The following is a 12263-nucleotide window of genomic DNA, read 5'->3' as shown; positions in this document are numbered from 1 at the left end:
TACCTTCTCTTCCCCCCCACTGTTAGGTCCTCTATTACAGTCTCCAGTCCAGTCCATTTGTGTCTTTTCTATTACCCCATCCTAGGGAAAGCTCCCCCATCAAGTCCCTTACCCTATACATAACCTATTGTGTTCTACATGTTGTAGCATGCTTATTAAAGAATTGGGAGCTAGCATCCCCATAGTAGTGAATGCCTATCTCATGTCTTCATGATTCGGCATTATCATCTCACTCAGAATGATTTTATCTAGCTCCATCCATTTACCTGTGGATTTCATTATTTCCTTTTGAACAGTCAATTACTATTCCATTTTGTGAATGTACCACAATTTCTTTATCCATTCAACCATTGGCAGACATCTATTCTGCCTCTTATGTATAGGGAAGGATGAAGTGTCCTTGAGGTATGTGGTCCTGAGGTTGTTAGACTCCCAGCTTCCTGAGAAATCACCACACTGATTTCCATAGTGGTGTACAATTTGTAGTCCCACCAGCAGTGGGTGACTGTTCCTTTTACTCCATATTCTTGCCCTCATGGTACATCACATGTTTTATTGATCTGGCTAATCTGACCATTGTTAAGGTGAAATCTCAAAGTAGTTTTGATTTGCTTTTTCCTCGTGACTGGGGATGTTGAACGTTTCTTTAAGAGCTTCTCAGCCATTTTAGTTTCCTCTTTTCAGCATTCTCTCTTTCGCTTTGCACCCTATTGCTTGATGTAGTTTTCTTTTTGCATTCTTTACACATACTTTAGATGTTTGCTTTCTATCAGATGAATGGTTGTTAAAAATCTTTTCTCATCTGCATCCTGCTCATTTGTCTGAATGACAGTGTCCTTTGCTTTATAGTTTCATGAGGTCCCATTTATCAATTGTTGGTTTTAGTGTGTGTTCTATTCAGAAAGTCTTTTCCTGTGCCAATGGGTTCACTTTCTCTTCTATCAGATACAATGTATTTGGCCTTAGGTTGATGTATTTGATTGATTTGGAGTTAAGTTTTTTCAGGGTTGATAAGCCTGAATCTGTTTGCGTTCTTCTACATACAGCCATCCCGTTTGTTGAGTACCATCTGCTAAAAATTCTATCTTTTTTCCAGTATGTATTTCTAGCTTCTTTTAAAAATCAGGTGTCTATAGGTATATACATTAATGTCTGGGTCTTCAATTTGACCCCATTGATCAACATGTCTACTTTTGTGTCAATACCATGGGCTTTTCTATTGCTATATCTCTGTAGCCTACAGCACTGAGTGAGACTGTGTACAATGATGCCTTCAGCAGTTTGGTCCTTTATTTGTTAGGTTGGTTTTTTTCCTTTTCTTTTTTTTTAATTATTCAGGAGTATTTCATGTATCTTGGGTTTTTACTACTAATAACTGAAGACTTAAGGAGATTATCACATTTGATCATTATTTATAAGTGTGTTGAAAGAATTTGATATATTGAATATGTTATTTGATATTTGAATATAATAATATTCTGTTATTCTATATTTAGCAAAACCAAGACAAGATGAATGATGAACTCCATAAAGAAGAGAAAATATGGAAAGAAAAATACAGACAGCATGAGGTACATGTTATTTCGTTTGTATTCATATATTATTATTCTTTAATTGAACTAAACTATTATGTTTTAAAAAAATAATGAGCATTTTAAGATAATATTGCCTATATCATATAGAATGCAGCTTATTTTCACCTTAGAAATTTGCTAACATTAGAAATTATCATTGAAAGAAAATATCCTTAAAATAAATTAGTTCAATGATTATATCTTTATACAATTAAAATTCTAAGTTTTAAAAGTAAATCTAGTATTGGGTACATTTCATAGTATTTGAAGATTTGAAGAAACATTCCTGCATTTTGACACAATTATTTGAGTATGTTGAAAGGTTTTGAATGTGAAGTAATTATAATTATAAATATTTCAGTTTATTGTTTGCTTACCATTATAATTTATATGTAAACTTATTTATACTTTACAAATATAAAGTATATAAAATTTCTAATTTAAATCTCCAATACAGAGTAGATAAGTTATTGTTATCCAACTGAACATTTCTTCCTTTTTTATTTCTTTTAAATCTTCCTTTATTCAGTCCTGAAAATCTAGGACTGGAAAATGTGTGTGTGTGTGTGTGTGTGTGTGTGTGTGTGTGTGTGTGTGTGTTTATTGTACACATATGTATGTAGAAATCACTAGACAGAATATTTCATTTGAGTAAAAACATAATTATAAATGACATGCCATCCAAATGTTTGAAAATATGGTTCTATTAAAATAACCATAACTTTCATCCACTAACCAAATAGTCATGCATATCATATGCAAAAAGAATAATTATAATTTATTAAAAGTATTAAGTTTATGTTTTATGAAAATTTAATGTGAACATTACAAATTGATGAATGAGAATGACAATATATTGTACATACTTGGACATTAGTGAAGCAGAAGAGAGTTTAAAAGGAAATATCTAAAGTGTTGACTGGAGAGGAAAAAAAATAAGCACAGTAGAAAATAGCCTAGGAAACACTGAAAAGATCTAAAGCTTCCTAATAATAATTTTTTATAAAGGGAGAGTATGTGACTTGGAAGAGACAGGTAAGAGCATGATGGTCGTTTCATTCATTCAGTCTTGTTAGATAGAGTTTCTGTGTAGTCCTGGCTGTTCTAGACCTTACTCTATAGACCAGCCTGCCATCGACTTCAGAGATCTACTTGTCTCTTCCTCCTCAGTGCTGGGATTAAACTACAGGTATGTGCCACCCTGTCTGGCAAGGGGGATTATTTTTGAAAATGTCACTGAAAAGTGAACTTTCAAAGATAGTGACCTTCAAGTAGAAATAGATAATGTGAGAATCACAGTTGGAAACTTCTCTCTTGCATGGACTTAAGCCTGTTTTTCCCTTAGTGTCTCCTGTGTCACCTTTATTTTAAGTGCTTTTCATCTGCAGATAATTCCTTAATCATTAACTCATAGGCTCATAACTTAACTGTATTATCAACATTGCAGTGTGACCCAAATCTTCTAAGTACTTAAAGAACTAATTTCCTATGAAATAAGTGACTACTTTTCCCCAGGGAATTTTAGAGAAATTTCACTCTACATTTAGATTTAGTAATACATTTAAGATACTTATAACGTTATAGATTTAGCTGATGCTCATAACCATCTCTATTTTAGGAACGTATCAGAAACTTGCATTTACAAATGGAGGAGGAGAGAACAAGATTAAGGGAGCTACGAGAAAAAGAAAAAGCACGTTTATTCAAACTGCAGCATGATGCAGCTGTAAAAATTCAAGCCAATTATAGAGCATGGGTAACTTACCGGAAGTATAGCCCAATCATAAGAGAGCAAATCGAAAAGAAAAAGAGGAAAGCACAGGAGTTGAAAGAGAAGGAGGCAAAGATACGACAGAAGGAGGAAGAAAGGAGGAGGAGAATTGAAGAGGAACAGAGAATAAAGGAGGAGAGGAAGAAGAAGATGCTAGAGGAGAGGAGGAGGCGGGAAAAGGAATACGAAGAGAAAAAGAGCATCCTGAGACAAGAGAGAGAAGAGCAAAAAAGCAAGGAAAAGAGACTGAGGGAACATGCCCACTCACCGCTGATCATCACCTGTGCTTTAAAGAAAGGAGAATGTCATGGCAAGCAGCAAGCTATTGTACAGATGTCAAAGAGTAAGGGTAGTATAGACAAAGAGTCGGTGGGCAGTGACTCAAAGAAGCAAGAAGATACTTGCCTAGTTCACCAATTAAACAAGAGAGAAAATATGCATAAACAGATTGCATTGAAGGAATCGACAGGAATTAAATTAAAACCAAGCCAGGACATTTTGGCAGAATTAAAACTGAACGAGAAAATTGAAAGTTTACCAAAATTAAAAATGAATGAAAACTTTTCAAACAACCAATGTTCAGGTTCAGAACAATCTGCTGACCAAGAAATTAACTCTGAAAATAGAGACCTAAAAAGTGACTTGGAAAACTCTGACCTAACGGAAAATGTGAACGAACAGTGCCCAGGGCAAGAACTAAACTCTGAAACTCAAATGGAGGGATGGGTAGAGCATGCCCCGAAGGAGAATGTGGGACAAGAGACCCAAAAACTCTTTGGATTCAGGGAAGAAATGAGTGAAGAGGACAGTAATGAAGCACCGGAAATCATCGAGGAGAATCATGAGAGAATGACTGAAGAGATAGAAATCAAAGAGATGACAGAGCAAGATGGGTCATCATGTGAGGAGAATAATAGTTCACCTATTTCCATACAGAAAAACCTACCACCACTGATACCAGACAATCCTGAACCTGTAGAAAGAAGTGTAACACTAGCAGAAGATGAAGAGACTGATTTAAAATCAGAAAGAATTGAGGAAATCCCAGAAGGTGTGCTGGCTTGTGATGCTTCAACCATTAAATCAAATGCTTCTGTGCTCACAGAAGGCAAGGCAGACCTGCAGGATTCTTTCTCAGGCAAACTTGCTCCCAGTGAAGAAGCGGGTAGTCACAGTGCTTGTTACCTCTTGGTCACTGACGAAGGGGAAGACTCTCCTAAATCTGAGATTAAAGAAACTCTGGAAGAAGGGAAACAAACAGAGTCTGAAGGTGTTGGTGTCCTGGCTTGCTCTTCTTCACAGATAACAGTATTATCTTCAATTGAGGAAAAGAGACTAGCTTGGGTAAGATCGTTTAAACCTTGGACCGAAATCTTTGAGCAAAATCAACTTAAGAAAATCGTTAAAAAAAGGAGACTTGTGAAGTGCTCACCAAATACACTGCCTGCTTTGGATCCTTCAGCCATTCTCCAGCTTGGCCCTTGGAAAACTCTACAGCAGGTATTTATAATGTAGCAATACAGTCTCTAGATTGAATTAAAATTAGTATTCTACAATGTAATTTGACCTTTCGGTGGTTTTATATATAAGAATTCTGCTTCTTAATAAATGGAGTTACCAATGAAATAGTAATGAAAAACCCTCCTTTCAGAGGGCTACTACATTTAAGTTTTCAAGTAAAGTTTATCAGAAGCTTATCCTCCATCTCAGCAGTCTAATGAACTTTGATTTAATTTTTTCAGTGTCTTGAGCCCTGATTTAATGCCCTGTAAGAATATCTGGAAAGGGTTGGGGATTTAGCTTAGTGGTTCGGTCCCCAGCTCCGTAAAAAAAAAAAAAAAAAAAAAAAAAAAAAAAAAAAAAAAAAAAGAAAGAAAGAAAAGAAAGAAAGAGAGAAAGAAAGAGAGAAAGAAAGAAAGAAAGAAAAGAAAAAAGAAGAACATCTGGAAATTATGGTTGGAATTAGATAAGAACATTTAGTGCTTTTCCAATTTAGGAGTTTACTCCAGATTGTGGCCTACATTCTGGCTGCAATCGCATGAAACTATGTCCTGAGGTGAAAGAGGTGCTGACAGGATTGAAGACCCTAGATTTCCTGTACGGAAATGCTATTTAACCATATGCCACAGAGTTGCAATACACATGCTAGATTTCATTAAGTACTACTAATTTTCTGCTATGGAGAATACAGCATCAACCACTTAAGACACAGAAATTGATGTTCAAGGTTCTTTTGATGGTATGGCGCTTCAAACAAGTTGCAGCTTTTATTTATCTGTGCCTTGGAGGTCAAATATATTTTATGAAATATATTTTAGAGGCATGAAAATAACATTTTATCTCAGTTTTAACAAGTGTAGTTTGAGCTGACATGGCTGAGCAGTACCATTTGATTAACTGTTAGAGTAAATTGTACATGATGGCATATGGCCATCGGTGAAGCTGAGAATCAAATCTCAGGTACTTAGGGTAGGAATTTGAGACCATCAGAAACATGGTACTGTTTTTTCAGAGATGTGGAGAATTATATTTTAAATTCTACAGAATATGTAAGGACACCAGACTACTCATCACACAAGGAAACTGACTGTGAGACAGGAGAGACACCAGTTCCGTTTATTAAATGCAGAGGCAAGCTCAATCATGCTTCAGGGAGACCGAAACCAAAGCCCTTTTGTGTACAGAGGAAGTTCAGCTTCTCCACCATGTCCTCAAGATGGACTGGAAGGAAAAGTACCAGTGGTGCTCTGTGCGTGTCACCAGCTCCTTACTCTAAGACAAGTAGGGTGACTCTTGTTTTCCAGGAGAGACCATTACTCTAGATATTAGCCTTATGAGAGGATACTAGTCCCTACAGACAAGTCCCTTGTAGATGGGCAACAGTGAGCCATTCATAAGTGGCCCCATATCTTCTAAGGTTCCTTTTAATTAAAATGTATTTAATGCCTTCATGACATTTATGGCATCACAATTTCCTGTCCTTATTTTAAATATTTGGCCAGGTCATGTCATGGACCACACACTGGCCTTAAACTCATGAAACTCCTTATCCTCCATGTACTGGGATCACAGGCCTTCTCTGCCATGGGCGTTCCTCCTTTTTTGTGCTTCAGATCATACCCAGGGCCTCATTTTTGACACTACAGTGTTCTTGGACCAAACCACCCCCAGACTCTATTAATTTTCTGATATAGACAGGTGCCTAGACAAATAAACATCATGGTAAATAATGCAGTATTTTATTCGCTTGGTAGTATTTCATTTGTCTAATATAGATGACCAATAATTATGGGTGAGCTGAACATAAAAATGCAGCATCTGTCCCTATGGAACACAAGCAAAACAATGCTCTGTAAATTTCTAGTGCTGTAAATAAGATTCAAGTGTATTCTGTGAAAGGAAAGTAAATTAGTGGAGTCTGATGATTTAGTTTTGTTGTGTATTAGGGAATTAACTATGCTAGCAAGAGCCCTACAACTGAATTATATTCCTTGTTCTTCTGTAAGAAAAAAATGTTTTGAGACTTGGTCTCATGGAATTTCTCAGGCTGTCCTTGAGTTCATTGTGTATTCTTGGAAAGCTGAAAGTGTTATATTCCTGCTTTAACCGTCTGAGTATGTCAGACTGCAGGTCTGCACCATGACTTCTGGCTAGTGATGAGGTTTAGAGGACACATTTTGGTCAGAGAAAAACAGTATTAAAGAATGAGAAGTAGAGTTTACCCAGTAACATGTCCTCTGATTTCGACTCAGTGTTTAGGCATGACTGCCAGCTCTGTGCGGCTACATAGAGCCTCTTGCCATGGTTCTTCACTAGGTTTTTCTTGGGTGATACTGTTTGAGGGCACTCTGTTTATAATTTTCACTTATTTAGTTTATTTAAAGCTTTAAAGTATGATGACAGTAACCATTACTTAAAAACAAAAACACCAGCTACAGGTCACAGTTCTAGGCTTTCTCTGTAGACGGCTTTGAGGATAAAACTTGCTAGAAGAACTGAGATATTGTTCCTTAATACATGTTGTCTCTATCAGTGAGAAGAGTACTAACCTTTCTCCCAAATGTTTCTTCTGTTCATGCATTCATCTTTCTTGAGAAGTCCTGTCAACTTCCACAAATCTGAATTAGCTCTCCTTACTTTTTTTATAACAGTGGTTCTGAACATGTAGATCGTGACCCTTTTGAGGCCCATACATCAAGTATCAAGTATTATAGCAATCTTATGCCATACATATACAAATACATGTATGTCAAATATTTGAGAAAATATTATGATTACATAAAAATTAATAATAATCAAAATGATAATGAATTAATCATTTTGCTCCATAGATGACACAGTTCATTCTCAAACCAAAAGAACTTGAGAACATAAAAGTTTCAAATATGTTTTTATATTGTCTTTAACAGGAAAATAAAATATGAATGCTATAAATAGATATCTTTTGTTACCATTTCAGACAATTCGTTCATTTTTTAAATTTTGGAAACATTTAATCAAACTCCTTTATGGTACAACTAACATTTTTCGAACTGAGAAAACAGTGATGGATACATATGATTATTAATGCTATATTGACCTTAATTTGAGGGATACAGGGCAATTTTAAAAATGTGATTTCTACCACACATATCTCCAATGATGAATATGCACACTTATTTTGATGTCATATATCTGGAAAACTTTGGAAATTCCATCATACATCATAGAATGTTTTAAACGTTTAAGTGTTTTAATATTTCTCCCTAAGTTTTAGCAAATTTTTTGGCTTTCTTCTTAGACTTTAGAATATAATATATAATATGGCATATTATATATATATATGGCATAAAAGGCAATCATTTTTTAAATCTCAACTTTTTTAATTGTTTTAAAGAAACAGAAGGAGCACTGTGAGATTCCCCATATATAATCAAAGGTAGATGCCTCTAACAAGATGCAAACATAACCTTTATTCATGAATTGTAATGAAATGAAATGACAGAAAGTGGAGAGTTGCCACCTCATAAGAAACTGAATTCAATTGTGCATCTATCTTTGGCTGAAATAGGCACATTATCCAATAAAACCAACAATGTATTTTGCTGCCGTTCAACCTTTATCATTCCAGAGCTAGCTGTAATTGTCTAAGGTTGAGTTATTAAATTCTCAGTCTAATTGCTTTCATTTTCTAGAACATGGCCACCTCTCTAATTATGGAATTTATTTGTTTGCATTCAAATTTAGAGAGCAGTGCATTTGCCATTGTTACATATGTGGATGATCATTTTCTTTCTGAAAAGAATTGAAAGGTAATTGGCTACAAGAATTGTGTTCAGTAATGAACACTTGCTACACTCTGAGACGTTTATGAAAGTAGAATATTTATTTACCCAAAGTTTATGAAATATGTTTTTACTTTTACTGGTTAAGCAAAAAATAGGCCAAATGTTGTCTATATATCTCCTTTAATATGGGTCCCTGTCAGTGATCCAGGGATTTCAAAGCTGCTGTCAAATACATGCAGAAATATATAACAAATGTTTACCTTTTAGATTGAAGTTTTATATATTATATTCTGAAATCTGAAAAAAACAACAAAAATTTGCTAAAACTTAGGGAGAAAGTTAATACGTTGTCACCATATTTCTGCATGTATTGAACTAATTGTAAATGATTGCATTGACCCATTTTGCCATGTTGCAAGAAAAAGAAAGCAGAGAGCTGGTTTTAAACTGAGTTTGTAATAAAGGTAGATTTTGACAAATGTAATTACTTTGGTGAATTTTTGAAAACCTTTGCAAGGATAATATAGTCTGTACTATGGTCTTCATTCAACAGTGTCACTCACTGCAGTGTTCTTGAAACCTCTAGGTTACTGCCATTACATTTCAGGATTTGCCCAGCTGTAGTCTCTCTATACTTGCAGAGTGCTCCAATCTTCAGCTCCTGTCTCTCCAACGCTGTGGATTAACTTCCTTGCAGGGCCTGAGCCACTGCACAAACCTTAAGTATATCGATGCACAGGCAAGTGTTGGTTTTACTCTCATTTACCATATAACAAATGACTTCAGGTTTCATGTTTATATCTCAAAACTGATCATTTGAATACATAGCAAAATAACTTGATACACGAAGTTTAAAGTAAGTGAAATGGTCTTAAGGTCCCAGGGACTGACTAGAGAAGCTCTTGATATCTGGAGCCAGAAACTAATGGTTTTGTTTTATGGTGACAATAACAAGCAACATGCTTTAAAATCGCATTATAGAAAACATTCTTGTGATTGCTTGTGATTTTGCAAACAGGTCTGGCTTAATATTTCATATTGACTTGGTATCTTTTATGCTTGTCACATATTAGCTGTGCTTTGAATTACCAAAAATTCTTTTCCTTTTTCCTTTCCTTTCCTTTCTTTCTGAGCGTTGAACAAGATATGTACCAGTGTACAAGTGCATATCAAGCATCTCTCTGCCTCATTTTGCCCAGCCTTTCATTGTCTGAGCTCTGAGTTCATGTTGGAGGGAACGAAATATGTGCCAATATTTTGTTATCAGGTTTCATAGAAACTGTCACATTAATGTTCCTTCACAATCTACCTCCCTTGTCTTCTAATGATTTCACATTTAGAAAATAGCCCCATGTGTCAAAGACCACAAGATCTCATCAGGCTATGCCATTAGCTCATGAACTTTGTATCAAGATCAGATTCTGGTGAGGGACCTGATTTTCAGTGGGGTTTCTCAGGTACATTGGGGAACATGGTCCTCACAAATCTGAGAGCTGCAAAGTAAATTGGAAAGTTATCTTGCCCCATGTAGTCAGGAATAATAATGAGATGGGGCTCAGATAACCATGGCAAACTTTCCCATCTAAGAGCGTCAGCAACCTGACCAAAAAACAGTTCAACGTTTATTTGACTTGTTCAAAGTATTTTGTTGTATTGTCCTCTGTACATTTAAAGAATATTAAGTAAATGTAAAAATTCTTGTGTAACATTTTTCTTCTATATGGTATAGCTATTTGCATGCTTTCTTTAGAAATTAGAGACATGTGTCAACTTAGACATTATTTCTCACCCTTAATCATTTTGAAAGGATTAAATATTATACTCATAATACATTGAAAAAATTATTGTATTTGTTCTTTCTTTGCTTTAGGAAAACCACATTGAGACTATCAGTTGTGAAAATTTGGAAAATCTCTCTGTTGTTCTTCTTAATAAAAACCTGCTGACTTCTATTCATGGTTTCGATGGATGCACCAATATCCAAATCCTGGAACTTTCATATAATAAAATCACTCGAATCAGTAAGGGAAATTTTAATATTTACACATTCATTTTACATGATTGTATCTTGTTTCATTCAAGAACTAGGGAAATATCTTCATTGGTAAAATGTTGACTTGCAAGTATGAACACTTTAGTTTGATCTATCTCCAAAATTTATATAATAAATCTTGGGAAGATATGAGGGAAATACTCAGTGGCTAAAAGTGTTTGAAATTCCAGCATGAGGACCTGAGTTTGGATCAGAGAATCTAGCTAAATGTTGCATGAGTATGGAAATCTGTAGAGAAATTTTAATCCTGCAACATGGCTGCTCTGGCAAGGGATCACATCCAAAGACCTGTGTCTGGGTGGTCAGACTGGAATGACACACCTTTAATCCCTATAGCCAGAATATAGACATGCTCTGAGTACTCACCTTTAATCCCAAACAATGAAGGCAAAGTTAGTTTGTAGAAGGAAGCAGCCATGTTTGAAAGTGATGGCTAATTGAGTAGCAGACGAAGTGAAACTCTCAGGAGAACAGACAGGAAAGAGAGGCTACTTAAGAGCAACATGGAGTTGAGTCAGGAGTGGAATGCAGTTCAGTGAGTACAGTTCAGTTGAGTTCAGTCAGTGCAGTGGAGTTCAGTGAGTCCTATTTAATGCAGTTCAGTGCAGTTCAGTTGAATACAACAAGTTTAGTTATGTTCATTCAGTTCAGTTTAGTTTGTATAGTCAGTACAGCCAGGGCAGTTCAGTTTGTGGAATTCAGGGACAGTGTTTCCAAGCAGAGCAATTCAGTAAGAAGTCAAGAGAAGCATTTTGAATCAGTTAGCTGGGAGAGGAATTTGAGTTGGAACAGCTGAGTTGAACCAGCCGGCCAGACTTCAGAAAGAGCTAGAAAGGGTGAGCTTAATCAGCAGTAAGCCTCCAAGATGACAGTTACATTTGGTGAATAAAAGTTACTTTTATAGAAAGCTACCTATAGTGACCAAAGGGAAGGACAAGGGATCTTCAGTACAAGCTAACTTTCAAAATTAAACTTACCAGTGAGCTCTGGAACTTAGACTTTCACATAACATGCTTCTACAATAGTTTAACATACATCTATATATTTTAACATGCATACACCATGCACACACTATGTACACATATGTGCACACACATCTATATACAAGAGAAATGAAAAAAAGAGTCATACTTGGGTGTACATATTTGTAATTTCAGAAGTGGGGTTGTAAAGATACTCAGAAATTTGGAGCAATCTGGCCTAAATAGTAAATTCTAGTCCAATGAAGACACATGTCATAAACACTCACACAAGCACACGTACACACAAACACTGTAGAACAGTATCTCTCATTAGCATATTTTACTAATTTATACTTATTTAATCCAGATTATAAAATGGCATTGTTTTAATATCTATTAATAAAATTCATGTGTATTAAATGAGTAGCCCTTAGCAGTCACTGAGGTTAAGACATTCATTTCTTAGTTTCTTTTCCAATAGAAGTGAATAAAATGCTACTGGAGAATTTAAAACTCACTTCAGACCCGGGTTCACTGATTCTATTTCACTTCTTGGTATTTGAAATAATATTTTTCTTTTTTACTTGCTGATTGCTACTAAATATATCACTTGAATTGATCCCTTCCTCTTTCATT

The 12263-nt window shown here is 35.4% G+C and overlaps 1 protein-coding gene across 2 annotated transcripts in view; it reads left to right on the top strand.

Moving 5' to 3' along the window:
* Lrriq1 (leucine-rich repeats and IQ motif containing 1) overlaps positions 1–12263 on the top strand; it is a 218294-nt gene that overhangs the window by 27628 nt on the left and 178403 nt on the right. For both annotated transcript variants that reach the window (NM_001447135.1, XM_087556318.1), the window contains 4 exon segments: positions 1497–1571; positions 3193–4845; positions 9199–9351; positions 10483–10633. In NM_001447135.1, coding sequence (NP_001434064.1) covers positions 1497–1571; positions 3193–4845; positions 9199–9351; positions 10483–10633 — 2032 coding nt within the window.

This window comes from Rattus norvegicus, chromosome 7, assembly GCF_021556685.1.
Source record: "Rattus norvegicus strain SHRSP/BbbUtx chromosome 7, alternate assembly SHRSP_T2T, whole genome shotgun sequence".
NCBI lineage: Eukaryota > Metazoa > Chordata > Mammalia > Rodentia > Muridae > Rattus > Rattus norvegicus.
Note: the sequence above shows the minus strand (reverse complement) of the source record. Positions and strands in the feature narration are given on the sequence as shown.